The sequence below is a fragment of the Anopheles merus genome, chromosome 2R (genome assembly GCF_017562075.2).
Source record: "Anopheles merus strain MAF chromosome 2R, AmerM5.1, whole genome shotgun sequence".
Lineage (NCBI taxonomy): Eukaryota > Metazoa > Arthropoda > Insecta > Diptera > Culicidae > Anopheles > Anopheles merus.
In genome coordinates, this window is record NC_054082.1 from 31,921,732 (window position 1) to 31,946,684 (window position 24,953).

Sequence of the window (24,953 nt, forward strand, 5' to 3'; positions counted from 1 at the left end):
TCCTCCCTCAAGGGTTCCTATGCTCCGAATGAGCATTCCAATGGCAGGAAGATGCATCTTCACCTGAGACCACACGAACATCGGATGGCTTTGAGATTTAGAAAATGGAAGTCAACATTTCGAACGCTTAAAGAGTCTTTAAAAAACAATACACTCGAATTCACGACCACAAAACGGGCAGCACAACAAGAAAAGAAAAATCAATCGCTACAAAGGTTACAGCGTAAATCTGCGGCGTAGCTTTCACGATATGATTCCACCGCGTTCCACACACCGAACAACATACCTCGTTCGGGGGTCCCTTGACACCTTCGCCGACCCTTTTGGCCAGTTTTTCCAGTTTGCGATACAACGGGGGTTTGTCTTACCTTCGCTTCTCTTTGACGGGCTTCCCGGCCTTGCCCGTCGTGTCCGCCGGTTTCGTTACGGTTTTCGTCATCCTTGGGCACGGCAGTTCCTTCGCGGGAATTGTTGTTACTGTTCCTTGCACCCGGCAGAAGAGTTATTAATTTGCTTCGTCGTCGCTTGTCAAAAAGGGCCCCTCGGGTAAAGGGATTTTGGTTTCAAAACAGCAAGTTGAACCGCGCAAACACAGACACGACACGGATTTTTCCACTAATGTTTTACAATTATGCTAATTGAGACACAATACTTTCACGCTCACACATACACACACACAAGGGCATGCACACAATAAGCATCGACACATACAGGGTTTCCCACTCGCAACGGAACACACGCACTTTTGATAGTGATGTTTCGCTTTGCTTGTGTGTACGATGCGCTTTCACTCGCACTCACGGTATTAGTTTAGTTTCACAATGCACGCCGCACGCACACATACAAAATGCACTGAACTCACTCACTATCTCACAGTTGTGGGTTGTATTGGGGCGGTCGGGCCGTGCTTGCCGTGTTACGAAATCACGCACCGTTTTGCTTGCCACCGTCCAAACACCAAAATAAACACACGCACGCACACGATGGTCATTCACATACAGACACACACACACACACACATATAATACACTCACCAACACTTCGAAACATGCAATACGCGTTTTCGGTATACCGTTTGTTGTTTTTTTCTTCTTCTTTCGATATTTATTCTTTGCACGAGTCACGACGTCACACAGCCACAATCAGCTGCCTCTCGTTCGATGGCCAGAAATCCAAAATAAATCGTTCTGTCTGGCTTGTGCCAATGCTTGTCCGCACCTCGAACGCACTACTGCTCCGCTTGCACCTACTTCAACGAACGGACGGGCGCCCAGCAACAACATCGGTTGATGGGGGGGTTCCGGATGTGAGTGTGTGCTTTTTTTTTCTACTGCTAGTTATGCTGCTGCTGCTGCTGCCATTGACTACTACGCGCGATGATGATGATGCTACGAGCGAGATGTATGGTGCGTAATACTAGTGATAGCTTCTTGCATATGCACTTTGTCTCCGCACGCACACCTCATCGGACCGATCCGCGGAAGGGAAAGGGGAAATTACACACACACCTTCCAGAAGGTGCTAACCCGAGCTCCCGCTTGCTTGACCGACGGAAATATCGCTGTTAACCCAGAATCTGGCGCGCGCACACACACTCTTCGCTATCGCTGCTGCTGCTGCTGCTGCTACCAGAAGGTTACGCTTGTTATTGATGTGGAGAGGGCAGTAGGCAAGCACGGAGGGACAAAAAAAAACCTTGAATATCGCGGCCAAACGAATAGCGCCAAAGCAGCACACATGCGCTGCCGTTTGCTGCACGTTTCGGGATCACTGCACTGGTAGGATTTGCACTCAGCACGCGTTCAATAATGCACACATTAACTGACTTTTTTTCTACGTTTTGCTTTCGCGTAGCGCATCCAATATCACTTCCATCCAATCACAATCGCTTTCACGCACAGAATCACAAAAACATCCATCTTTGACGAAACAAACGTCAAACTGGGGCGACGTTTGACGAAAACGTCAAAACCATTCGCAATTTAACGAAAGCGGTCCAAATTTTCCACCATCGGACGACGAATGAAAATGTTTTTGGCAATTTCAGTTTCGTGTGTTTTTTTTTTAAATAAAACTTCTTTAATTTTATCTTTTTTTTTATGAGGCTGATTCTATGTGGACTTAGGTAATCTTTTGACGGTGCACGTTAAGTTTACAAAGTATGATGAAATCTTTGTATGTTCATCGATTATCTTTTTTTTTCTTTTACAATAAATGGAACCAAAATTGCTCACAGCTGTAACACTACTCTCTGGCGTATATTATTGTTTGCTCGCTTATACAACTTAGTTCGCTTTTGTGGCTACGGTTTTTGATTCGCTTTCCGCCTTTGCCGGAGGAGGCGCATCGACATCATCCTCCTCCTCGCCTTCGTCGGCTATCATGCTCGCCACACCGGCACCACTCTCCTCATCCTCGTCCTCGTTGAGGTTTTGTTTGTACACGCCAGGATAGTTCCGCATGCATTCGTTCATTGTGCTGAACGCTTCGTAGCAATCCGAACCCTTCGGTTGTGCTTGGCTGGAAGAATGAAGAGCATGATTGGTTTATGTAACACAGCTCTCCAGGCTCGGATGGTTCGATAAAGCCCATGAGTGACATACCTGTAGTGGAAGCAAGAGAATGCTTCCCGGAACTCGTTACCGCACGGACCGATCGCCATGCCACCGAGGCATGGACAGTTCCAGTTGATGTCTCCATTTTCCAGTATCAGTCCCGGTCGCGGTTCCGATTCCGGTAGCTCCACCTTGCTCGGCGTGGCATGGTCCTCGGCGGTGGCAAAGATTACCTTATCTTTGCCGTAGCTTTTGCACAGCGACATGATTCAAACAACGGTTTGGCCGGCAAAGTCTACGTGCGTTTCCACCAACGAGAGCAGCAGGGGCGATGCCTTCTTAACCTGAAAGTTGCAGGGCACTCCTTGGAACTCTCCGATCAGCGTTATGGCAGCGCGGAGCTTCACGTAGAATTCTTTTGGCACGCGCAGGATAATACGCTTTCGCTGTGCGTCAAATTTCAGCAGATCCACCTCAGTTTGGCCACCAATTTCGCCGAACACTTTCGTCAGCGATCGCTCTATGCTGCCCTTCAGGTATAGTGCGGACAATTGGTTCGGCTCTTCAGCGAGTTTTCTACAAGTGACACAAGTGAAAGGGGTGGACATTTGTACCAAGTGCCAAGAATGCGGGGGGGAAATAGGGAAAATATTCGGTACTTACATTTCCACATCTAGATAAAAGTAGTCACTCATAGTAGAACCATGCTTGAGCGGCGAGAAAATAATGCGTTTTTTTGTTATGAAAGCATGTTTTGTATGTTGTGACCAGAGTGACCAGAAATACCGATTTATCTGTATTCCTACCGATTTTTTATATGCCTACCGATTCACAGATGACCGCCCTAAAACTACCGATTTTCCATTTATCCTACCGAAAATCACAGATATTTGATTTTTCAGTCGTTTAAGCTTAATCTGTGGTGCTTGGGATGCTGTTTCAAGGATTGCTAACCTCATTTGTTTTCTTATCGCGCTGATGCACGTTTGTTTGCCTGGCACTTTTTAGTTTTATCAGTTAAAATTTAATGTTCATAATAAGTAGAAAATATCAGTTGCATGGATTCCGAGAATTGCTCGTCAAAGAAAATCATTTAAATTTGAATTTGCATTTCGCTGTCGGCGGTTAAAGCTTACCCGACAGACAAAGAGAATGAGATTTCCAGGCGAGGGGTAGGTAGAAACACACGGTGGGGGTCCGGCCCAAGATCGGATCCGAAGTCCGTTGTTTTGGGCTGATTATTAAAAATGGCGGATGGAGCGTTACAACAGAGAGAATGCGCTCTCTTGTTCCTTCTTCTTCTTTTTGGCACAACAGCCGCTGCCGGTCAAGGCCTGCCTGTACCCACTAGTGAAGAGGGCTTGGCTTTCAGTGACTTATTGCTACCATAGCAGGATAGTCAGTCCTACCTATGGGGGGTCGGTCTATTCGGGGCTTGAGCCCATGATGGGCATGTTATTAAGTCGTTCGAATTGACACTGTACCACCAGACCGGCGCTCTCTTGCATGCCTTTAAAATACACGAGACACTCTCACTGAAAAGAACGCTCGCTCGCGCTGTTTCATTGTATTTTCCTCATTCCCCTTCCTTCCCGTTTCTCCCAAAACACGCTGCACTAGTGCGAGCGAGACACCGATACCAGTATGCCGCTGCGAGAAAACCAAACTGAGCGCTCAGGCTGAAAGTGAACGCACACATTCACACATGTGTAACTGTGTGAGTGCAAAAACTGTGTAGAAACCAAAACACGCTCGCGCCTCTGCGTAATTCCGCGTATTTCCAACCGTCTCCCCCTGCTTCTTCATGCCCCTCGCCTGAAAGTCGTACACTTTTTCATTCTCTTTGCTAGCGGGATAATCATTTAAATAATTGATAAAATTTAAATGGTTGCGTTCTCAACAGTGCGCCTACCGAAAATCGCCAAAATAATCTGGCCACACTGGTTGTGACAGCTGGTTGTGAAATAGCAACCGGGTTCGCTCATTTCGAAAGCATTGACGTGCTGTCACTGGAATGACGTTTACATTTTTACAGAGGCAAAGGAACACATTTGAAATGTTCATTATGCTGTTTTACTAGATTGAGTTACAACGTAAGCCCTATACTTACAAGCATGTTTTTAAATTTTGATTTCTTTATGTAGAAAGGTTTTCAACTCTGACACACAGCTTAAAGAAAAAATAAATCGTTAATTTGTTGCAAGCTACCTGCACCACAAACAGCTGATTCAAGGCGTGCCGCTGTACACAAAGACCGAATCAAATGTAAACAACTTCTTCATTCTGTCCCGTCTTCCTCATAGCAATAGCACGCATCTTCCCCTCGGACCTTCAAGCAATTGCCAGAACCATTCGTTAATTTGGAGCCAGAATACGTTGCTGTTGGTTCCAATACGGCGTGACCTTAAGCGTAGGTCAATTATATTTTGGCCCCGGTGCATCCAATGTGAAACGAACGAAGGAGCGGTTTAAGGTAAATCATGTTCCATACTCACGGGCGTGCCTGCTTGAAAGATTTATTGCAAAGCGTTATCACGAACGGTGCATGTGTGTCCTATTTTCAGACCATCTGTGTCTGATAAGCGTCCCACCGATACCTGTTGTTCTGTAGACATCCAGCGGGTAATATCGGTCCAATGGTTCCATTTGAAGTTGTTATTAAACATGCATTTCACTTCACTTACATGAACAATCTTTCTGCTATTTTCAGGTATTACTCTACTACATTATCCTACTTTGTCAAGTGAAGAAGAACTGAGCTAATTTAGTAACAATCATCAAGATGCCTTCGGATCTGAAAGAATTCCTACGGCAAGCGGCGATGCAGGTCGGCGCTGGTGGATCGGCCGGTTTCGTAGAGGTGTGCATAATGCACCCGCTGGATTTGGTCAAAACAAGGCTGCAGCTGCAAGCTAGCCCTTCTGCCGGTGCCGCCAAATCCACGGTAATATATATTACCCCCAAGCAGCTGAATCCACTGGAAGCTACGGATATTTCATTGAACCGATCCCACGACCCACTCTCATTCCAGACCTACTACAACGGGGTGTTTGATTGCATCCGCAAAATGGCCCGATCGGAGGGAGTGTTTTCACTGTACAAAGGCATCCTGCCGCCGGTGTTGGTGGAAACCCCCAAGCGTGCGGTCAAATTTTTAACCTTCGAGCAGTACAAACGTTTCTTTCTGTTCGGATCGGACAAACCAACGCCACTGGTAAGCATAGCGGATGTGTTACCTTTCCTGCTAGCCTTGCCGCTTTACGCTATTCTCTCTGCTTTGAAAGACATTTTCGTTGGCTGGCCTGGGAGCGGGCGTAACGGAAGCTATTCTGGTCAATCCATTCGAGATGGTGAAGGTTACCCTGCAGGCAAACAAGAATAAGTAGGTATTGATATAACCTATCATTCTCAATTATTGAGCAATACTATTCACTCTATTTTTCGTGCTCCTTTAGGATGGGACAGGTCCCCAGCACGTGGGCCGTTACGAAGCAAATCATCAACGAGTCCGGCTTCGGGCTGAACGGATTGAACCGCGGTTTAACCGCCACCATCGGTCGCAACGGCGTGTTCAACATGATCTACTTTGGCTTTTACCACAGCGTGAAAGGGATCGTTCCGGAGTATAAGGTACAGATGATCGTCGCGGTAGTGCGCGGTGCATCCCTTTGTTGCACACCGTTTGCATCATCATTGTCTATCGAATGCGTACACATTTGCTACATTCTCATCATCTGTTTCATGTTTCGTCCGCTCTCTAACAAACATACATACATACACCCTCCAGCTGCCCTTAGGGTATGGTTAGGGAGAACTGGTAAGTGGGTAACCATGGTATTTTAATGTCAATGTGGTGTGATTGTTGTTATGCTTAGCCCTAACAAGATGTTATGTGCGGTTCGCTTGAATGATTCGCGATGTCTCCCCGTTGCTTTTGCTGCGTTCCATTAGCTTTATGTAATGATCAAATTGTGGTGCATGTGTGTTTCTAGCTGCCTCAGTCCATTCCTGCAACATTCAAATCGTTTCATTTCATAGCTAGTTATTATTAGACTTTAATTCACAAACAACCCGCTATAACGTCACACCATTATTACACGTTGTGCAAAATGTGTCCTGCAGGATCCTGTGCAAGAATTCCTGCGTAAAGTTGGCATCGGTTTCGTGAGTGGAACTCTGGGTTCGATCGTGAATATTCCCTTCGACGTAGCCAAATCCCGCATCCAGGTCAGTAGGACAGCCGTGTGTGTGTACGCATGCCAGTGCACTAAAAATTAGTTTTATGTGCACTTTTCTTTCCGCCAGGGACCTCAACCAACTCCTGGACAGGTGAAGTACCGTACCACGTTCGGGTCGATGGTGATCGTGGCGCGCGAGGAAGGGTTTGGGGCACTGTACAAAGGCCTCACCCCGAAGGTGATGCGGCTCGGGCCGGGCGGTGCAATCATGCTGGTAGTTTACGACTATGTGTACGCCTTTCTGGACGACTACTTTAAGCAGTAGTTGCGCAACGCACAGACAGTAGGAGAGAGCCAGATCAAATGGGACGGAACATTCGTAAAAAAACAACAACAACATTCCATTAGATAATTGAAGCGGTGCTTCCCATTTTTTATATGTGTTTTTTTCTTTCCGTTTTTGAAGCACACTCGGCATGGTGGTGCGATCAAGATGGTAAGTCGCATTTATACAAAAAATACAGATGCATTTGTAAATTACCGGTTTTGCTCGGTAACGGGTGGTTTGATGGGAAAAATATATTTAAAATAGTTTTGAAGTCATTTTTTCATCCCTAAAACGGGCATTTGAAGAGTATTATTTTTGAAAATGCATGTAGCTGGGGCTCAAATTTCGTAGTTGTTTACAATAAACCATTGTATTGGTAAACATTTTACACAAAAAAAACGCGAAAAATTCATGAAAAATATTGAGAAGCGAGGTAAAGTAATGTACTAACGATTGGGTTTATACATTTATTAAACAATTTGTACAGTTCTGCACTTAACCATCACACTTAACCATTCGTCTACAACTTTCTGATCCACTGTCGGGAGGGGGAGGGACACCTAGTGTGGTTCTAATTTCTTTCTACACACATAAGCGCTGCTCCGCAATTGATGAGTTCTATTTACAAATGTGATGTGATGATGTGATATCTTCGAATGTTAAATACCTCCCGATCATTCCCTAACGATCACCTAGCGCTAAAAGAGAAGCGAAGACAGCTTTCGCTCCGCTCCCGAAATTCAGTACCGCTGCGTCCGATAGTTGCCAAACGACTGGTGCTGATAGTTGGAGGCGGCCGTTTCCGTATCGTCGTGGTACGTAACAAGATCGTAGTGGTTGTCGTGCAGCTTCACCCGGCTCTGTGATTTCGGCTGCGAGTCGGCACCGGCCGTCGGATAGTACAGCCTGTTATCGTACGCGGGCTGAGTGGCCAGTGGGTAACCCTGACCGTGGTGGACTGGGAGCGTTTGTACCTGGAACGCTTGCGCTGCCAGCGGGTACGCGGTTTGCGGTGGGATGAACACATTGTTGCCAAAGTATTGCTGCATCGGGAAGGCTGACTGCTGGAAGCCGGCTGCTGCGGGCCAGATTGCCGGTTGCACGTAATGCTGGTAGCTTACCAGCGGGATCGGCGTCGGTTGGAAGCTCTCCTCCCGCACATCGTTCCGTGCGCTGAGGCTCGCATCGGACAGGCTGTTCACGTCTTCCGGAACGATAGCGCCGGATGCTTCGGTACTGCCCTCCTGGGCCGGTGCATCCTCCACAGTCACCGGTGCGCTGGTAGCTGGCTCTTCCGGCTCGACCGTGGTTGGGTTTTCCGGCGCTGCTTCCGGCTCGACCGGATCGGTCGGTTCAAGCGGTGCCGGCTCCTGGGTGGTCGTTACTGGCGCTTCCGTAGTCGTGCTGGTCGTAGTGGTTTCCTCTGGCTCGCGCGTCGTACTAAGCAACGATACGCGCGTCGGTTCCAGGGAATCGGCCTCGAACGCTTCACTGTAAGGATTGGCCTGCTTGTGCGGACGATCGATCCACTGGGGCAGATCGTGCTGGAGCGTTGGCTCACGTTCCGCCGACGACGGTTGCTTGTGCTTGGGTGCACTCACGCCGGAAAGCTTCCCGGCCGACGCCTTCAGTATGCTGGTCAGTGGCAGTGCAAACACATTATCCTGCTTCGGTTCAACCTTTTTCGAACCACCACCACCGCTACTGAGGCCGAAAAAGTGTACAAAATGATTAACCAGGAACTGCACCGTTCTGCGGTTTCGGCGCAATGTCAGGTCCTGCTCTTCGGCACGATCACACACCGCACTGGGGATCGCGAGGGCAAACGTTGCCAAAAGGCACAGATACACGGCACACTTCATGGTGGAACACTTTTATGGATTGTTTCCGTAGCCCATCAATTCTAGCAAAACAGCACACACACAAACACACACACACACCAATTTCACGCGGATCACGTCCGTCCGATCCGGAGCACGGTCACAAGTCGACTGATTAAACTACTTCCAGCGCCCCTAGCTTATTAGAATGGTTTCTCGCGGTCGAGAGCCGTTGTTCATCCGAAATCATTTCACTGGCCCACCTTTTGCCCACCCTGCTGCATCGTTCTGCGCTCCCCACCCCGGAGTCGTCGGAAATTTGATGCTGCCACTAGCGGCACGATCGTCAAAAGGCGGCCCCTTCTCGCTTCGGTCGGTCGAGTCGCGTGTGCGAGTTTTGGATTATTTTTATTACTGGCTGGGTTTTTTTTTGTTTGTAGTTGTCGTTGCTGTTGTGTGCACCGCTTTCGACGGAAAGTAAAACCACCGGTCCAGCACCCGTAATGTATCATTAAGCCTGTGCCCGGTGAAGTGTGTCTCTGTCGCTCCGTACGCTTAGAGGACGTCTCGCGCAGCATAAGGTACGCCAGACAGTGGCTGCTGACCCGCGGTAAGGGCGGAAAGGGTTTGGCTGGTCCGGTGGTGGTCTACCCGTACGCCCGTACTGAACCCCAATTTCATACAAATTTACACACGATTACTTGTCTAGAAGGTAAAAAAAAAAGATAATTTTCCATCTCCCTTTAACTGGCCACCGCCGTGCAGAGCAGTGAGACATTATTCTTTCATGTTGCTGCTGCTGCTACTGCTGGTGGTGGTGCTGCTGCTCAAGAACGGGCGCAGTTTGGGGCGTTTGGGCGTAGGACCGCAAAGTCGAAAGTTGCTCCCGTTCAGGGGGGAGACGACAAGTTCTACATGGCAGAGGGCGACCGGTGACATGCGCGTTGGATGCGTGTGTGTGTGTGTGTGTACTGCGAGCACATGCAGAAATGCTTCCTCTGCAGGATTGGAGGAGGGTTTTCGCTCTGGTTTTAAAACGTGTTTTATTCCAATACGAGCTGCCCGCGCTCGTTCGAACCGTAATCCGTAGAATGTTGTAACGCTCATGTAGCAATGTATCGATTTTGTAACGATTTACTAGTTGGATGAGTTTGCATAGAACCAAACTTTTTTGGTGCAGGTGTGATCAGAGATATTTGTATTTGGCAATGATGTATGTCTTTTTTTTAGCAACATTTACAAGCAATCTAGGTCAAATGGACTTTTGTAGGAAGTAGTATATCGTTCCGGTTGTTGTATTTTAACATATTTGCAGTGCTTTTTTATGATTTCCGAAGTAATACATGGAATAACAATAATAACATGTTGTTTTATGCTATTTCATTATTGCTTTCACATTTGTATTTCAATTTTCATACCAGTTTTCTAACGAAAATACCAAAATTGATCGCATTTTAATAATAATAATAATAATAATAATAATAATAATAATAATAATAATAATAATAATAATAATAATAATAATAATAATAATAATAATAACAATAATACTTATAATAATTATAATCATTATAATAATTATAATAATAATAGTAATAATAATAATAATAATAGTAATAATAAAAATAATAAAAATAATAAAAATAATAAAAATAATAAAAATAATAATAATAATAATAATAATAATAATAATAATAATCCTTTCCTGCTGCATACGGAAAAAATGCATTTATATGTTGTTCATAAAAAATAAAACTGGGACGCGTGCTTTCATTTGTTTGACGCACTAGCGAATAATATTATCACCCGAGCAAGCAATTATAGGTCACCAAACACATAAACCTAGCTTTGAGGGATGGCTTTTTTGTTGGTGCTTTTTAACACCCTATTACATAAAGCTCCGAGTATGGAGTAATTCCAAACACACAAGTTCACCAGAAGTAGGTATAAGCAAAGCTTAAGTCACTAAGACACAGCGTCACAGGTTAAAGCATTAAGATAAGATGTCAAACAGCCATCTGGGTGTGATGTTTGGAGAATATTAATTACACCATTTCTTTAAACTGACTTTTGAAGTGTGTTTGTGTGTTTTTTTTAAATATTCTTTTCCTATAAAGTGGTTCTAGTTGAACGCGAAAATTCCAAGTCATTGCATCTAAAATGGACCATTCACTTGGGAAACAGAAACCCCTTTGCCCGAACAGAATGGCTTTAAACGTGCAGAATTTAATGAGTTGGCTAGACAACTCGTTTAAATGAGCTTTGTAAACTCGTTTAGAAGCTTCTACCACCGTTAGAACGATTATGTGGGCATGTTTTTTTTGTTTGTTTGTGTTTAATTGCTAATATTTAGCCGACCAAACAATCGTGACTTAAGAGAGCAGTGAATGAACAAAAAAGTGAATGTGGGGCGTTGTGCCAGTATTGAATAGATCCTTAGTCCTACCGTCACCTTCAACGCAGTGCAGCCAAATGGAGGTTGTTGTATGTGTGTGTGTGTGTTGGTGTGTGTGTGAGTGTGTAGATACACACTTTGTACCGCATTTGCACATGTGGTGCAGATTTGGCTTAACTATTGAGCATATTGCGATTATGAGATCAGGCCCCCATAGAGGGCGAATCGAAAGATTCCTTCGGATGCAATGTACGCACAATGTACAATGTAGTATACTTTTTGAAGTAGCTTTCGGGCTATCTCAGTTGTTCGATTCCACTACTAGTAATGTAATGGGATCAATTACTCAAGATACGTTACTCAAGGTTTTGGGGCTAATATTTAGTGATTTACTTTTTTGTTTTCTCGGATGCTCGGAAAGATTATCTATGGAATGAAATCATTTACAGCATTTTAAATTTAGCTTGAGAATTGACCATGATGTTTACAAAAATAATTTGAAAAAAAAGTACACAAATACCATCAATTCATTGAGCAACGCGTCATAAACAAACCTAAGTAACTTTCCCACCTGCCCCGCATCGAACAGTAACACCCCAAACTGTGGGTCAAAGCGACAGCATAAAAACTGGACACGCCGCATGGGGTGGGGCGGTGTGATGTGTGTGATGGATCGGTGCAAGTGCATTGCACGCCGGATCACCCACAGCACGATCCCGCCCCGTCACCACGCCAACTCACACACGCGCCACAACTGATCCGGTTTTTTTTCTCTTCTTTCACGCAAATTCATGGTCAACCACCAGCCGCCCGGTACTACAGTGTGTACGGTGGGGAGGCTGCTGCCATGGCTACTTTTCCCCGGTCTAGGCAAATCCCCAACCCCACCCCACTCGACATCGACCGGCACCGTATTGTAGAACTAATTTCGGCGCGTTAAACGTTCGAGATCAAATCAAAACACCGCGCACGATCGTCCCTGGTTGAGTGTTTTTTCCCACCTTTTTCATCCCTCCAGCAGCAGCAGCAGCAGGGACCGAAAACGATCAATTTCGTTTAATTATTAAAGCGGTGTTGTTCCGTACCAGCGTAAAGACTGGACACAGGTAACTTACTTTCGCGAAGCGTAGTGGAAGCAAAAAAAAAAATCCCTCCAAAATTAACAGAACCGTTCTGTCGCGGCGAACAGTTCTCTTTTTCCGATCACCAAAGCAAGGACTACGCCAGTACGGTGACCCTGAATGCACCGGCCCCATGTGTCCCTCAAGCAGAGCAGAGAGGTAGCCAATCGGTTCCAACCCCGTCGGGGTGCACATGAGTCACAGTGTCACGGTGACAACGTGAGGTAGATCCGTCCGTTTGGTTTGGCGGAGGGGCAGCGAAAGTGAAAGCACAACGATTTTGCGCACTTTTGGAGCGATCGGTTTTCTTTTTCCTCTTCGATTCCGTGGGGAACTGAATTCGACTATTTGGCAATGGAAGGTGATAGGAAGGTGATAGGGATTTATGGCAAGCGCAGGGGTGGGTTTTTCATTTCATTTTTTTCGATTGGGCTACATTCTTAACTGCTTTGCATGATTTAAATTTGTGTGAAGGGGGGTCGGCGGGGGTCGGTAGGGGTTTGTTCTGAGCGGGTTTCAAGGATTCCTAGGCCTCGGAAACCGGGAAACTGTTGCAGTTGGGAATGGGCCCACGTACGAGAAAGGGGTTTGTTTTACTGGGTGGTTTTTGTTGTCGTTCTTGTGCGCTGTCCGCCTACAAGGTCTTTTTAAAATAGTTAAACACTGATTGACGTGCTGTTGCGAAGCATGGCTCTTTATCGTCTATTGCATTTTTAAGCTTCTGGTAGGAAAATAATTGTGAAAATGATGACTGCAATCGTACGTTGCTTTAATTTTAAAGAACAATTTTGCTCCAAACAGTAGCGTTGCAGCTCGATCAAATCAGTAAAAATAAAGAAATGATGGAAATTAAGAAATTTGTAAAACAAATTTTGAAGTTGCATACGAATTGATTGAGAAAAAATGATAAATACAGGCTTGTTCTGTTTTGATGTTAACATAGCTCGAACTAACGGGGCGGTCCCGTGGTACAGTCGTCAACTCGAACGACTCGAAAACGAGAATGAACCGTCCCCCCGTAGCAAAGGATTGACTATTATCCGGCTGAGTTGAAATGAATTAAGTCTCCAAAGCCTGTATAGACCGGGGCATGTCCACGAAGGACGTTACGCCAAATGGAAGAAGATAGCTCGAATTCCAATGTGATCTTTTCTTTACAAAGGCCAGTAAACTTGTCGTCGGGATGACTCAATTGCAACAATAGAATATATTTCATTGTTGCAAGCTACAATTGAACATCAAAAGGCAGTAAAATAAACGTTAAATTAATTGAAACTGTTTCTTTTTCATTATTATACATAATTAAACTTGATGTACCTTTGTCACGATCTTCTTTCTTCTTGTGCACCTATAAAGGCTGCTTAAACGTGTAAGTACCACAAAAAGGAGTGCTCTAAAATCTGTTATCTAACATTGTTTATTTACATAAGCAGCTGTCAAGCTACACCAGTATCACACAAATCTTTTATTAAAAAACTTCACAATTTTCATTACATGTGCAAATAGCGGAATTTTGGGTAAGAGTCTTATACATACTGTATACGAGTGCCACCAAGCAGTTTTCGTCAGTAAAACTTTATTGGGAATGATCAAATGAGTATACAGAGCGTTCCGTCCCACTGATTAGATGTACTGTGCCGAAGTTCATATAGGAAAAGTCGACTATTCTCATTGATATGTTGTGTAGCAAAATGGATCACCGTAAAGATGAGAAAGAGTTAAATTTAGTCACTGAAAAATCCAATTTACAAAAAAAAACTTTTGGGGCAAGAGGTGGCTCACCATTATTTGTGGCAAGTATGCCGCTATATTTCATTGCTGTTGAGTGCAGCGTTTATGGTGCCCTATTATGAGCGGATTCCGTCCCACAAACGCTAACCGCACTGGTTGGAGTGCATATTGCGGTACAGCTCGTGGCCAAAACGGGTACAAAGTTTACTCAAAGCATGGAGGAACACATACACTAGTGCCATGCACTTCAAAATTTCTAATTATACAAGATTTTTTTCTTATACATGTGGCCGTCTTGTCCTATGTCCTAAAAAAACTCACGTTTTTCACAACCTTTTTCAAGACGCTTGAAAAACGGTTATGTTTGCACTTATTTCCACTGAAAGTTGTAGGTGCAACATGGATATGATATTGATATTGGCTTTTGATAAAAAGGTTTTTGTTATGAGTCTCGTCAACTCAACTCGAACGGATTAATAACCCATAGTTGCCCATAGTGGGTTCAAGCCTAGAAAGGACCGTCCTCTCGTAAGCATAAACTCTCGAAAGTCTGTACAGGCCAGCATGTCCGCGTAGGACGTTTATGCCAAATAGAAGAAGAAGAAGTAAAAGAAGTGAGGTGTAACATGACAATGCTTCTTGCCCCACATTCCGCTACATACTTCTGAGTTGCTTCCGGATGGTTTGGCGATCGAGATGGACCGCTTCTAGAGCACTCACCAACCACGGGTAGTTCTCTTTTCTTAGAGGTTACTACTTCCGGATGAGAATCGATTTCTTCTGGCTCGTGTAGAAACCGGCGTGTTTATTCGGCAGACCACTGTGCATTCCCCGGTTGGTGACGATCAATACATCATATAAACGAGCGATCTAATTTTTGTTGATCGCTGATCGAAACAGGCTCTAACAAGTAGCCCTCTTTTCTCCAATTTCATCGAACAATTTAAAATTTTAAAGTTTATCGTATTTGAAGGTGAATAAAACCATTTAAGGCTTCTCCGTTTGCGAGGAAAATAAAAATAGTTTGTAATGTTAAAATACAAATTGATTAAAGTTGTTGTCCTCTGCACCATTTATGACCAACCATCACAGTTTGCATCATGTTCGAAGAAGCACCGACCAAATAAAAACCTCGCCAAAATAGTTTTACCATAAAGCAATAAATAAAGCCAACTTTTATGACCTGCATTTATTTAGTGCCAGGATGCCAACCCCCGAGTCCTGCCGCCTGCTCGTTTGCGAATCGAATGCCAGATCGACTTGCTTGCGCAACTGCCGCCAGTGCCACAGTGTGCAATTGCGATAATAAATGTGATATAAACATAAACTGGGCAACATTGGCCGTATAGACTACAAACAGCAAACAGCAATCACATCCCAACGGTAATCCGCGAAGCGCATGGTGAATCAATTTAAATATAAATCACTTCCTACCATTCGGTCACCACCTTCAGCAGCGGGTTTCGGCCAGCACCAGTACGGCACACAATAAGAAAGCAGCCAAACTGAACTCCTTCCCAGCAAATGGCGAGCAAACACGTGCACAGGCCGCCGCTGCTGATCGTGTGTCACAGCTTGCACAGCTGATGCGCCGAAAAAAGAAATCGCACTTGTCCGCTGGCCCGCCGGATGCCGGAACGAGACACACTACGGCACAATGTTTTGGGAAGCAAACACAAATGGCAGCAGAACATGGTGGTAACGCCACCTTTGGGTTACCGCATCCCGTACAAGGTGCCAGTGCGCGAATGCACCCGTGCAACGGTGCAACGGTGCAAACGGTCATCCTCCCCCCCCCCCACACACACACACACACACATACATACATCGGTCGGCACATCCATTCACGGGTGCTGGCGGGCGGTCAGTGCAAAGCCTCGGCTAATCTTTGTGCGATCACCGATTATGCTATCGGGCACGGGAATGTAGCCGAATCGATCAGACACCGCTCGTCCCCACCGCGTTGGAATGTGTGTGCCTTCCCATTCCCTCCTCCTCCCCACCCCATCTTTTTGTACATGATTTTTTGCATCCCGCGCACGTACCGCCGGCTAAACGATCGGCCACCGTACAGTGAAAATGAAACATTTCCCGCTGACCGAACCCACCCTCCTTTGGGTTCGGTCGAAAACACTTGGCATGCACGACAAGCGCCACTGCGCGCGCGCGCAAAGGGACGGGTGTGGTGCGATGGCCAACGCCCGGCACCATGCTATCCGGGGGCGACGGTGGAACGGTCACTTTTCTTTTCATTTTACCCATAAGCGCCGAAAACTCGATGCGCACAGCACAGCAGCAGTACGGCGGGGAGGTTGTTTGGCGCACCTGTCCGGGGGCGAGCGAAATGGAGTTCCGCATTATAAATATGACCCACCGGGACCAGGGACGACTCATTGTCAAGCGGACCTTCGTGTAGGTCATCCGGTGACTTCAGTTTGGGCGTGGTGTGTGCTCGTCTCTGTGCGTGTGTGGGTGTGTGTGTGTGTGCTTGTGATTGAACCGGCTAGTACCGGGGGTGTTGTAACCGTTGGACCCTCTGCCTGGTGGTTTGACCTTCCCGGTTTGTGTCTGTGTCTGAAGCGTGTACAAACGAGCTGTGTCCACAATGAGCCGAAGACTGCTGTTGGCGCTACTGCTGGTGGCCCTGGTCGCGCTGGACCCAACGTCCGCCCTGCAGAAGAAGAAAAAGCGTGGCATCTACCACGGGCTGCACGGGTTCGCCCTGGCCGGGCACGCGGCCATCCCGCTGCACGGTGCTGCACCGTCGTTCCACAAGGGCTACCATCCCAGCCCGTACGCCCGGTTCCCGGGTCTGCACAAGGGTGCGGCATCGCTCGGTGGGTCGGTGCTACCGCCCGGCTATGCGCTCTTCCCGGGCGGTGCCAGCGTCGCGTCCTACCAGCGCAACTTCCCGCGCTATCCGACCCTCTACGGGGCTGCGGGTCTGTATCCGGCCAGCTTTGGGGTGGCGCCGGTCAAGCCGACCTTTGCTGCCGCCGGTGGGTTTGCGCCTCCATTCGCTGCCGCCGCCGGCTTCACACCGTACGCTCCCGCCCTGCCAGCCTACCCGTCCGCACTGCCCGCCGTGCCGGCCGCCTATCCGCAAGCGTTCGTTCCGGTGGGTGCTCCGGCGGCCACCGGCAGCACCCAGCAGACGTACTTCGCCACCTACCCGCAGAAACCGCTGATCCCGGTTGCGGTCCCGGTGCAACCGGCCGAACCGGCCAAGGTCCCCGTCGTCGTGCAGAAACCATTCTACACCGCGTTCTCGACCGTCGGTCCGAACGGTGCCGGTCTACTGCCGGCCGGAGTGTACAGCCCCGTCTCGAGTGTACCGCAGCCACAGTTCGTCGGCATCCCGGTGGCCACCGGTAGTGCGACCGGCGTGACACCTTCCATCGCTACGACACTGACCACGGGCACGACGCAGGTCACGCAGGCGCCGCAGCAACCCTGGCGCCCGGTGGTGGTGAATCAGCCAACGCCGGCCCCACCGTCCAACGCGTACCTTCCGTCGTACGCCACATCGCAGGGCCAAATCTACATCAGCAGCACACCGGCACCGACGCTGCACGGTGATCACCATCAGCAGCAGCAGCAGCAGCAGCAGCAAGCACACCACCAGGCGTTGCTGGAGTACGAGCAAGGTAGGTTTAGTTCGCATAAAATGCTCCCGCCGTAAACAGTGTCTAATTGATCGCTTTCTACCGTCGCAGGATCGCTGCACCATCAGGAGGGTAATGGTCCGTTCAACGGGCAGCCGTACGATGTTGCCTCCAACAATGGCCGGTACACCGGACCATCGAGCTACGATGTCGACATCACCCACAACGGTTACCAGAAGAAGAAAAAGTAAGCCCGGGGTCAAAGGCAGTGCCTCAATGGCAGTCGCTGCGCTCCATTAGTCAATATGCCAGCAGTTTCTTGTATGTGTAGCTTAGTGTAGCTGTGTGTTTGTGTGTACTTTTGTTTGTTATTTTGTTTTTTTTTTGTTCGTGAGCTATTTGAACTAATTTAAAGCGAATAAATTATTTTCTCCCCATACCCATTGCCCAACAATGCTGCGTACGGCATATCACATACGAAAGACTTCAACCGGGCCGCTTTAGGCGACGAACCTGCATCACATTCCAGCGGATAGCACTTTCGAACACGATTCCCTGTTCAAAAATCAATCACGAGCAGTAGTAGCAGCCCACGTTCAAGGTGGAGCACGTGCGAGCGGATATACACGGAACTAACCGAGCACACGATGGTCCCAACCCAAGGTCCCACAAGCAAACCCTCCATTTCACCTCCGCCCGAGGGGGAATCGTGCTTAACTTTGTCGAATTTTTCGAACGGAACAAATTAAATAATTTTCTAACAGCAAGCGTTTTAGTGTGGACGGAAATGGGAAAGTTAATTCCCGGTTCCATATGCGAGTGGTACAATGCATAATTTCTTCCCCTTTATTTGGATGTATCATCGATTGCATATTAATTTAATAACGCTTCCCTCGGTGGCTTTTTGGTTTGTCCGCGGCACGTTCGTTCCTACATTGGGATGCAAGGTGCAGGCGGTCGCGCAAGCAATGCTCATTTACATTTGCAAACATATTGTTAGTATTTGTGGTTTTACAAAAACACGGAGTTTCTGTTTTCTTTCAAATTCCGTTCCATTCATCCAACGTATGCAACAGTCCACCGCTTTGGTGGTGTGTAATGATGATTGCATACGTTTCAGGCGGTTTGCTGTAAGAGAGCGTTACAGGCCGTTACAGTGTTACACGTGCGACCGTTTGAGGGTTGTGTATTAGTATTAGTATTAGTATCAGCCTCGATTACTTGCTTCTCCAAAAAGGTATGCCCTGTTTACCACGAGAACAGCGTGTTTACCACCTGGCTATAGTATTTGAAGTTAACGAGCACTTTGTAAGAGCAAATCAATGGGGCAACATTATTTACCCATTAATTAATTTTCTGTATCTGTTTGTAAAATCGGCTATAGTGATGTTTTTTTTTTCAGTTACTAAATTCCCTAGCATTTGTATGCTCATTCATGCCTTCGGTTCTACCGATTAGCGATTCAATGAATTCAATTCGGGAAACGATAAGGCGCGTAATGAAAGCGGCAAGTCTCGCTATTGTGGCATTAATTAGACGAATGCTTTATTTCCTTGTTTTCGGATAGCCAGTCAATTGTAAAGCATGAATGGATCAGCTAGTGGTGCTAGTAACTGGAGTACTAGCTGAACAATAACAACCTACAGCTGAACAACAACGACTAAAAGCCTTGAACTTTCTTATCATGAAATACAGATGAGAAAAAGCATCACAACATTGATTGGATGGTGTACTTTACACGTTAAAATAGTCTAATTCAAACAAAGGTATCCCAGAAGACTTATCGAATCGATGCTTTGTAGACGCTGTAGGGTTAAAACTGGTACAAACTTACCCCAAGATGCATAAATTGGCCATGTATTTTAATAGAAAATACGATTCAACGATTCAAGTTGAAACCAAATAGAAAATGTTCTTTTAACAATTTGGCGATGATATATTGAAATCCGAAACATCACAGACTATTTTTAGCTAAGGATGTTTCTCATGTTGGTACGGGTAGCTGCATCATAATGTGATCCTGGAACGTAATTCAAATAAAAGTATAAGTGGTGACCAGCTTTGGAAAGTTGTAGGCATCGGGGATTGTTTTAGGATTAATTTCAACTTGTAATATTTCTAATTAAAAGAACTTCAAGCCGCTATTGAATGATTGAGCAAACAAGAATGTTGTTTATTCATACAAGCAACAGTTTTTTTTTAATAAATCGGATCGTTTTTCATTCTATGATAAGTTGGCACAAGGAGCGGATGAGTTGAATCCGAAAAGAATAATTCACTTGTAGTGACTGAGAGTGAGTGAGTTGGATCGCGAATAATGTTTATAGTGCATTATTTTTATATGAATCTTTAAAGAGTAAGTTGAAGATTCAATTCCATTTAGCAGTTACTCTACTCTAATTCAAATCGCTGAAAAGAATAAGTGTTCTTCACATTCCTTACCAGCGTATGTAATGAAACTTGAGCTTTGTGTAAGTCATTTCTAATGTGCATGTGATATTATTTTATCGCTTTCATTTGTTAACCGCGAAAGACGTGTTCGCATAATTAGATGAAAAGCTTTTGAATAGAACTTCTTGAACTCTTCGTTTCACACTGCCCCGGTCGAGTTCTTTCCTGATGGCACTATTTTAGTAAATAACGCAAATGTTTTACGTAAAAGTTTTTTTCTTCTTTATTGTACTGTACAAATGCTACAGACTAAAGTAAAAAAAAAAGAAAGAGTAGTCGTAATAACACAGTAGTAGGCAAAAATTCAAGTATAGTAAAGTAGTCGTATACTTTCGAAAGTATTCACAGCATTCGTCCATGGAAGTTGGTCGAGAGAAGAATTTAGTGTTGGAACCGAAAACTTCACCCATCCGAGGGTTGGCTCCCTGGAACGGGTGGAAGTGTACTCTCCTGGTGGAACATCGAATCCTCGATCGAGCGCCTACCGTTCGGTGCACCCCCTCCGGTACAGGACACAGTGACGTGCATCTTCGGCGGCATTGCAGAGCAGCTTGAGGAACATGGCGCAAGTCGCGATCGCACTGACCGATCGAATTATTCTCACGACACACCCACACACACACACGCACACAGTCACTCACTACACACGTTTTGAGGAAACTTCACTGCACCACGGCGCACGAACGGGTGGATCGATGAGGGGAGTACGTAAAGGACGCTTAGTGGAGTCCGTAGCCCAGACCGTACGGGTAGCCCGAGTAGCCGGAGTAGCCGCCCAGGTAACCGGCGTGCGAACCGTATCCGTATCCCGGGTACGATCCGTAGTAGCCCAGCTGCGATCCGTAGCCCAGTCCGTGGCCGTATCCGAGAGCGCCGACACCGCCGTAGTAGCCGTGGCCGGCCAGACCGGGGTAACCGTTGTAGCCGTAGCCGAGACCGCTGTAGATGCCACGCTTCTCCGTCACCTTCGACTCCGACTCGGCACCGTAGACGGCGGCGATGGCCAGGACGACGAACAGAGCAATCTGGGCGAATGGGAAGCGGTGGGAAAAGAGTGAGATGCTTTAGAACAGGAGCTACTCTTGGCCGAATTATTGTCCTAAACCCTAAGCTCTACTTACGAAGGACTTCATGGTTGATTTGGTTGGGTTGGGTTGGTTGGTTTTGGGTTGGTTAGAACACGTTTGCACTCTGAGATTGCAAGTGGTGAATTGATGCCGTTGTTGGAAATTGCCAGTACTTTTATACGAAACTGGCTGGTCCCCAGAATTTCCCGTCCCGCCTGTGTGAAAGAGCATTTCGCACGAGCGTCCTCCCCCCCCCCTCCTATTCCCGGTGGACGCAAGCAAAGCAGCATCAGTCAGACTTCGTATCAGACACGGGGCGGCAGTGCAACCCTTTGTGTGTGGCGCTCTCCCTTTCTGGCTCAGTCGTGCAAATCGTGCGAATTTTCCCCGAACGGGGTCGAACGGGGGGAGGGTTTGTAGTTGAAACGCACACGAACCACCCGGCCCGTAGTGCATCGCGGGGTGTGCAACTGCAGCTCGTCCGTCTCGTTCGGTGTGTGCCCCTTCCACAGGTGCGCTTTTGCTCTGACGCTCTAACCCCGCCGTTCATCAGGCACCCTTCCGGGCGCGTCTAAGCAGCATTCGTACGTCATTCACTCGTTGAGTCACAGCACGACGCGGAGGGTTAGTGTTCAGCTCATTCTGGCCATTCTGGCTGCTGCAGCCGGTGATGAAGAATAGCGTTTGTGGCCGGGTCACGGGTAGCACGGGTGTACTTTTGGCGGAAAGCCGTACTCCAAAAGTACAATTGTTTCCTAATCCGCCTGCTAGCAGGGCAGCGTCGAAACTGCAGAAGCGTAGTTTTTGTTTTTCCTCCTCTCTTCTATTCTGTCATTCACTGCTCGTTACATGCGTTACACACCTCCCCCTAAAATGGGTTCGAAAAATGGTACAGGGGTGTGAAAATATGGCACGCTTTTCAGACGCACTGAATCGCACCTTTTGGGCCATCGATCACAACAGCGGCGGCACTGGGGGGGCAGAATTATTGCCGGTTTAATCACACGCAATAAAACAAGAGACAAAAAGCCACTAAATCGCACGCTAGTATCAACGATTTGTGCGAATCCGTGGGTGGTCAATGGTAAATTTATTGCCTTGTACGGACAAGCCCTACCGCCGTTTCCCATCCCAGCTTTGGTGTGAAAATTCATTTAAAATAAATTCCACCCATCATTTGCTCGTTTGCGGCCATTGAGCGGCTTCTTTGAGCGGATGGGAAATAGAAAACGTGGGGAAGGGAAAAAGCAGACCATCGCGTACAAGAAAACACATTAACAGACGAAATGGTAAATAAGAGTCATTTGAATTTAATTAATTGTTTGCTGATTACGTGATGATCATGGTAGGTTCGGGTATGGCCATTCGTACATGATGAAGCTTAAACGGGCCGGTATGTAGTTGCAGCGAGCTTCAGAAGAGAACCGTGGGCTGGTGTATTGAATAGATAAATTAGTGTTTTTTTCAATGCACCTCTGTGCTAAAGATTTATGCAAAGTGTGTGTGTTTTTGCTAACGTTTTTGATACACGTGATCATTACGGTATGATCATTATAATTACGTTTGCAGTTGGATTGCAACTGGTGGCTTTTATTCAGCATGGACTAAACTGTTTATAAGCATGAAGATTCTCCCAGCAAAACAAACATTGTTCTCATTTTATGTCGTGCGGTTTTTTTTAGCGTAAATGAAAGCTTGATTGTGACAATTTGGTAATACATAATAATCGTTATTGGAGACGTGCTGTTCAGCCATATCATGTTCCATTGATCAGACACAGACAATCACCCGAAGGATCAATGTTTATGCTACCTAGCAAAGTGGATAATTTTCAGTGTTTGATAGCTTTTTTAAAAGGATGCAGTAGGAGTAGGAACAAGCGACGAACCCTCAAAATTGAACATACGGGGTTCGTCGCTTGTTGATCAACTCTCATGTGAGTCCCAATTTTTCACTATTCGGGCAATTTTTCTTGCTTTTAAGCGATGGAAAATTACTTGCTAATATATTTGAAGTGTGTCAAATAGAACCCTCCGGAACGTTTCTTCATTTTTTCAATAGTGAAGCAGAGCAGACTCCATGCAAAAACACATTTTTATATTACATACAGTGGTGGAAAAAATGCCTAAAGATAAAGTAACCAATAAAGTGAAATAAATTATTGACGACACATAACTCCGCATGAATTTATTTCAAGCCCTGATAGTAGTGTGTATTCTTCTTTGAGTAAGTTTGTACGATTCTTTAACGATTTGTGTACGAGGCTTCAGATACGCTTTGCGTACGTCGACTTACTCGGTCGATGTTTGGAATGCAAGTAATCGTTACAAATTTAATTAAAAATAATGCATTTTAAGATCATTTGTTCGTCTTGCCATCTTACTAGCGATTCTTCTTGTGGTCGCATAAACAATTCCATTATTTTTAATGTTAACCAAGACTTCATGCACGCGTTATTAGTATGATTTGAGTCCTTCGCTGTTAAATTCGCATTTAAATATAAACATTCTAGCTGCAACATCCACTAGAACCTGTCGTATCGTAGGTGCTACAGATCAATAAGAAACGCTGTGTAAAATATCTATTTATTGGACAGTCGAAAGAACAGATCACGACAGAACGTAACTCTCATGCCTCACGGTTGATGCAACTTCCATACGACCGTGCCCACATACACACGCACGCGTGAATAAAAAATATCAACAAACTAATAAATAACCGCCAATGTGCTGCGCGGGAAGCATGAGGCCGTGAGAAAACGAACCGCAACTGCAGCAACTACCGGGGGGCCCAAGAAGTGGCACATTTCCTGGCAAAACCTACCAGTGCACCAGTCTAGTGGCGCTACCTGTCTGCAGCACCCTTCGTAGACACGGCCACTACTACTATCTTTCACACATCATAGCGAACCGGCTGGCTGGCTATGGCTGGTGGATGATCTAACGCACTAAAATGTCTCGCCCAGGTGACCAACGATGGTGTTCGAAACGGAGGCCGCAAACCATTCGTCGGCCACTGTTAGCGACGGGGCGAAAGCAACACATTCTACTGCCAGGCGATGATTGGCGTGGTTTGGGTGAAATGAAAGCAAAACGCACCATTGACCGTACCGTGCAGCGCACTTGTCACCGACACACGCGCCGATGTCTCCATCGGGTCGAAGCAGCAACGGTCCCGAAAGCAAGGAGAATGTTGGGTGGAGCATTACAAAATAATGGGCAGGGAACGGCCACACCGGCCAGGCCAAAGAGACGGACAATGTGATGCAATCCGGAGCGCGACAGGTTGAACATGCGTGTGCGTGTGGCGTACACTTGGCACCAACACCGGTCAACGAAAGGGGGACTCCTCAAAAGAAACAAGATCTTGGAGAAGGGCGCACATGTGTGAGGTGTGCTATATAGAATACAAAACAACGAAAAGTACACCATCGATCGCGGGCATGAGTTATGACCAGCGGCAGACATCCCAGCGACAACCCGGCGACACGTACACAGTAAGTGGTAAACTGAGCTTAGTGGGTTGTTTTTGAGTGCTTTTCGATTTCGATTTCAATGTGGGACCTCTGCCGATGCGTGCGTCTGCCGGCCGGCATGCCGATCACGTGTATCCTAGTTTGGTAGGGAAACGGTGTAGCCGCGTGCGTACGGTTCGGTAGCGGTTATGCTTTATTAGTTTGCTTTCTACACGCCAACGGTGCTC

The 24,953-nt window shown here is 46.5% G+C and overlaps 6 protein-coding genes across 8 annotated transcripts in view; 2 read left to right on the plus strand and 4 right to left on the minus strand.

Annotated features, from left to right (window-relative positions):
- LOC121588302 (protein similar-like) overlaps positions 1–1,980 on the minus strand; it is a 121,890-nt gene extending 119,910 nt beyond the window's left edge. The window contains exon 1 of the mRNA XM_041906061.1: positions 369–1,980. Coding sequence (XP_041761995.1) covers positions 369–439 — 71 coding nt within the window. The 5' untranslated portion in view covers positions 440–1,980. The remainder of the gene's footprint in view (positions 1–368) is intronic.
- Positions 1,981–2,230: 250 nt separating this feature from the next.
- LOC121588304 (mitochondrial intermembrane space import and assembly protein 40-B) lies at positions 2,231–2,821 on the minus strand. The gene is made up of 2 exons (XM_041906064.1): positions 2,604–2,821; positions 2,231–2,520 (listed from the first exon to the last, which is right to left on the minus strand). Exons 1-2 carry the CDS (start codon positions 2,819–2,821, stop codon positions 2,286–2,288), a joined length of 453 nt encoding a protein of 150 aa, XP_041761998.1. The 3' UTR covers positions 2,231–2,285.
- Positions 2,822–2,824: 3 nt separating this feature from the next.
- LOC121588305 (ribonuclease P protein subunit p14-like) lies at positions 2,825–3,327 on the minus strand. The gene is made up of 2 exons (XM_041906065.1): positions 3,219–3,327; positions 2,825–3,131 (listed from the first exon to the last, which is right to left on the minus strand). The coding sequence occupies exons 1-2, from the start codon at positions 3,248–3,250 to the stop codon at positions 2,825–2,827; spliced, it is 339 nt and encodes a 112-aa protein (XP_041761999.1). The 5' UTR covers positions 3,251–3,327.
- A 1,485-nt stretch (positions 3,328–4,812) lies between these two features.
- Positions 4,813–7,435, plus strand: LOC121589967 (mitochondrial 2-oxodicarboxylate carrier). 3 transcript variants are annotated; one of them, XM_041909263.1, is made up of 8 exons: positions 4,814–5,028; positions 5,120–5,177; positions 5,266–5,499; positions 5,587–5,769; positions 5,840–5,937; positions 6,011–6,185; positions 6,678–6,782; positions 6,861–7,435. In XM_041909263.1, exons 3-8 carry the CDS (start codon positions 5,338–5,340, stop codon positions 7,056–7,058), a joined length of 921 nt encoding a protein of 306 aa, XP_041765197.1. In that variant the 5' UTR covers positions 4,814–5,028; positions 5,120–5,177; positions 5,266–5,337; the 3' UTR covers positions 7,059–7,435. The 3 variants fall into 3 exon arrangements, with proteins under 3 accessions (XP_041765198.1, XP_041765197.1, XP_041765196.1); XM_041909264.1 differs by lacking the exon at positions 5,120–5,177 and having other exon boundaries at positions 4,813–5,028; positions 5,338–5,499; XM_041909262.1 differs by lacking the exon at positions 5,120–5,177 and having other exon boundaries at positions 6,861–7,434.
- Positions 7,436–16,438: 9,003 nt separating this feature from the next.
- On the plus strand, positions 16,439–18,164 carry LOC121588694 (adhesive plaque matrix protein-like). Its single transcript, XM_041906937.1, has 2 exons — positions 16,439–17,775; positions 17,845–18,164. Exons 1-2 carry the CDS (start codon positions 16,734–16,736, stop codon positions 17,982–17,984), a joined length of 1,182 nt encoding a protein of 393 aa, XP_041762871.1. The 5' UTR covers positions 16,439–16,733; the 3' UTR covers positions 17,985–18,164.
- A 2,224-nt stretch (positions 18,165–20,388) lies between these two features.
- Positions 20,389–21,410, minus strand: LOC121588969 (keratin-associated protein 19-2-like). Its single transcript, XM_041907456.1, has 2 exons — positions 21,306–21,410; positions 20,389–21,209 (listed from the first exon to the last, which is right to left on the minus strand). The coding sequence occupies exons 1-2, from the start codon at positions 21,315–21,317 to the stop codon at positions 20,904–20,906; spliced, it is 318 nt and encodes a 105-aa protein (XP_041763390.1). The 5' UTR covers positions 21,318–21,410; the 3' UTR covers positions 20,389–20,903.
- Positions 21,411–24,953: the final 3,543 nt, after the last annotated feature.